Below are 3,944 nucleotides of genomic sequence, written 5' to 3'. Positions count from 1 at the left end.
GGCTCTGGGCCCCTCCAGCTTGGAGTGTGTGTATTTATTTTTATATATATATATCTATATCTGTGTGCTAATTAACTCTTAGGTGGCTGCAAGCCAAGATGTCCAAGTTTGAATCTGTTATTAGGAAAGTACCTTAAACTTCTGCAGATCCCAGTGAGCTTTGGAGCCCTTGAGATCATCGTGCACAGACCCCTGGCAGCTGCGGGGAGGGCTGGGACACGCTTTGCCTCTCTAGGAGCACCCGTGGCTGCAGGAGAGCTGGGAGGGGGGTGGTGTGTCCCCGAGGGGAGTGGAGCAGGTGTCGAGCTGTGTGTTCCCAGCACGGCCCCCAGCTTTGGGTGGGAATCGGTGATTAAAATCACATCCAGTCGGAAGCGCAAGGGGAAGTGGGGTAGTCATACTGGAAGTGTAAACACGCACCGGCTGCCTTCTGGGTGCCTCTGAATTCCCCCGTGTGCAGGGGCTTTCCTGCCCGGGGGTGGATCATGCCAAGCATGCTGGGGAGACTGTCCCCATCCCCCTGGGATGAGTTCCCAGGCCACCAGTACTTCCCAGGACTGGGGTGGCAGGTAAGATGTCCCAAGGGCTCAGCGGGGATGTGTGTGTGTAGGGCTGGGGGGAATCCCAGCTGCCCTGCGGGGAGTGAGCTAAAGCGGGAGGGGACCTGGTTGTCCCTCCCCTCCCTGCCCAGAGAACCAAACCTCGCCGTGTGTTTTCCCAAGTGTAACTTGGCAAAATACCTTTTGTCAAAGGGGCTGAGCTGCCCCTCGGCAGGAGTGTGGAGATGTCTCTGCATGTCTGTCATCCTTAGGCCTTAACAGGAATTTGCTGAAAACTATTATTATTATTATTATTAGTCTTAATGCTTGAACCCTTTGTGAGGATACTTCTTAGGCCACTTTCCTCCTGTGCCGTTGCCTTGGTTTGATTTTATTTCTGGCTGGTGAGCAGTGCGTGGATGCCGGCAAACCAGCGAGGCGGTCCTGTGCCTGCCTGCAGCAGATAGCGGGTGGTTTATCAGCATGGGCTGATCTGTGGTCTCACAGGAGGGGAAAGAAAAAAAGAAAGAAAAATAAAAACTTCTTCCTATTTTTTTTTTTCTTTCCCTTTCCCACCCCCCTCTTTGGTTTTTGTACACGCCAACTGCTGTTTCAGTTGAAATTGCGTTGGCTTGGGCTGGCTGTGCTCCCCATGCAGTGGAGACCATGAGAGCGTGGGGAGAGGCTGCCAGGGAGCTCGTCGTGTTGGGAGCTTTCTCTGCTGCTCCAGGTGTGCTGATGAAAGATGGTGATACTGCTGAAAACCTTGTACCAATCTATATGTAATGTGTACTTTTGTTGGGGAGGAGGTGGGCGAGTGTGCTCAGCATTGCATGAGATGAAGAAGGAGTTGGGGAGATACAGCTCTCATGCCCAGGACTCCTCCTGGAAGCATCCTCCAAGGCCAAGCAGCAGTGGGAATTTATTAACCATTAATATGAGACTAATGATTAGTGCCTTTTAACCTGGCAGTGATGAAGGGCAGCATTTAGATGTTTGTTACCTTTCCATTGAAATCCAGACAAAAAAGCAGGAGACTTCAGATCCTTTCCAAACAAGCTCCACGAAGTATCTCTAAAAATCAGCAAGTTGTAAATCTCCCACTTTGTTGGTTTTCCTTATTTTGTTACAGCTGCAAAAGCAACTGCAACACGTGGTAACGTGTCAGATGTGTGGGTGTCTGGGGTGTTTGTGAAAGTACCCTCAGGACTCTGGTTGCTTCTCTGGCTCTTGGTCCTGATCAGAAAAACTGATCTAATATTTACATATCACTGGAGGTGTGTGATGGGCTTTAATCCTGTGTTTTAGTGCAACGCCGTGGAGAGGGCTGCTGGGGAGGTCAGTGCCTGGTGTTTCTCCTGGCATAGATCAGGGCTTACATCAGGTGTTGCTGCAAAAATGACCACGGTTTGGAAAGAAGGGCACTGAAGGAAACGTGTGGATGTGTGAAAGCATGGATGGGGAAAGGGGTGGGCTTAGGAAGGACCTTGTACCTTTGGATCTTGTGTTGAAGTGCCAAAACTCTAGCTTGTGTTTTTGGGATCTAAGTCACCCTTTCCAAAAATACTCATCTCCAAGAGACTTGGAGACACAGATCCACAGAGCCCCAGTAAATTGCCAGCAGTTTGCAGGCCTGGTCCTGGTGGTGCTGGGGGAAGCAAACAGATGGAATGGTTTGGGATGATCTTATATTTGGGCTGCTTCCCTGGGATAGGAGTAGTCCAAAGCGAAAACGTGGCAGTGGTGTTTGCCAAGCAGAAAAGGGGGCTGCTGGAGAACCGTGAAGGTGGTTGGGTTCTGGTGATCACCCGAGGCTTGATGTTCGTTGTCTCACGGGACCGTGACTGACTGAATTTTAACCCGCTGCTCTCCCGTTTGCTTTCAGTTGTTGCATGCCGTGGAAAGCACACACACGATGAAGAGGAGCTCTCGCCTCTCCTAATCCTTTGTGGGTGATTTGGAAGCAGCGACAGCCGTGCCTGCTCTTTCGCCATGTCTGGATCTACGCAGCCCGTGACGCAGAGCTGGCGTGCCGCCGAGCCGCGCTACCCGCCGCACGCCATGTCCTACCCGGTTCAGATTGCTCGACCACATGCGGTAAGGCCAGAAACTTCCCTTCCCTACCCGCTCGTGGGGTAGGAGCTGCGTGGCATGTCCCTGTCGCTGGGGCAGTGGTTCAGCTGCACTGGTCTCGGATGTGGCTGTTACAGAGAAATCAGACCGTTTCCGTGCCTGTGGTACGGGATTTCATCGTTCCTCTCTTGTGGGATCCTCTTTTGTTTCTCCTTGCAGTGCTTTGAGCTGTTCTTTCCCTTTCCAGCCTCTTCCCAGTGCTTGCTGTGGCAGTGTCGTGGGCTCTGGGTTGTTGCTTATGCATCCAAGAGTTTGTTTGTCTTCCCGGTGAGAGCACCCGTGGTTGGATGCAGCAACCAGCTTGAGAGGAGAGGGGAAGGGTGGTTGACCATCCCCATGGAGCGGGCACTTGTGGCCTCCAGCCCTGTTCAGCTTGGCCCTTCCTTGGTGTTGAATTGTGAGGGGATGAACATCCTCCCCTGCCCATGGGCTTACTGTTTCCCAGTGAGCCTGCTCCTTGGTCCTCACACCCACAGGAGAGCTCTCCTGATTTCCAGGCAGATTGCTGGGGCAGGGAAGGGTGGTTGACCATCCCCATGGAGCGGGCACTTGTGGCCTCCAGCCCTGTTCAGCTTGGCCCTTCCTTGGTGTTGAATTGTGAGGGGATGAACATCCTCCCCTGCCCATGGGCTTACTGTTTCCCAGTGAGCCTGCTCCTTGGTCCTCACACCCACAGGAGAGCTCTCCTGATTTCCAGGCAGATTGCTGGGGCATGAACCCATTGCCTGCCCCTTGGTCAGGACACCTGCCCCTCTCTACCTGGCGTTCCTGGCTGGTGGTGGCACTGCTGGGAAGCAAGAAGAAAACTGAGCTGCTGATGTTTTTCCATTTTATCCTTCCCCACTTATTTCCCCCTCCCTTATGTTTGACCCATAGTCGTGTCTCCTCTTGGATCAAGGCATAAGCTGGTGGTGGGTTTTTGTTGCCTGTGTTTTGTTGAGCCTGCACAGGTTAATTCACCTGGATCCAGCCTGTGCTTTCTGTGCTGTCACTCACATCTGTGCTTGCTCATCCTGGGTGGTTGAATGTTTTAAGTTTAAACCCTTAACAGAAAAAAACTCTCCTTAGTGGAACAGCTTTAGTCAGCTCAAGCTGCTTAAATGAATCTTATTAGGTGCTGGAGTGTGGCACACGCTTGCAGGGCTGCTCTTTGGAGCTGCTTCTTGCTGGGTTACAGTGAGATGGCCACAGCCAGGAAGGTGCTCGTGACACGAGTTAGCGAGGAGACCTTGTCTCAGGGTTACATTTCTGACAGTGGTGGATATTGAATAG

At 52.3% G+C, this 3,944-nt stretch overlaps 1 protein-coding gene across 1 annotated transcript in view; it reads left to right on the top strand.

Moving 5' to 3' along the window:
* Positions 1-2,425: 2,425 nt before the first annotated feature.
* LOC104527416 (nuclear receptor corepressor 2-like) overlaps positions 2,426-3,944 on the top strand; it is a gene marked incomplete at its 3' end in the record, with an annotated part of 22,067 nt that continues 20,548 nt past the window's right edge. Inside the window, exon 1 of the mRNA XM_010171134.2 lies at positions 2,426-2,636. Coding sequence (XP_010169436.1) covers positions 2,532-2,636 — 105 coding nt within the window. The remainder of the gene's footprint in view (positions 2,637-3,944) is intronic.

This window comes from Antrostomus carolinensis, unplaced genomic scaffold, assembly GCF_000700745.2.
Source record: "Antrostomus carolinensis isolate BGI_N321 unplaced genomic scaffold, ASM70074v2 scaffold5517, whole genome shotgun sequence".
Taxonomy (NCBI): domain Eukaryota; kingdom Metazoa; phylum Chordata; class Aves; order Caprimulgiformes; family Caprimulgidae; genus Antrostomus; species Antrostomus carolinensis.
The sequence above is the reverse complement of the archived record's forward strand: the minus strand, read 5'-3'. Positions and strand labels throughout refer to the sequence as shown.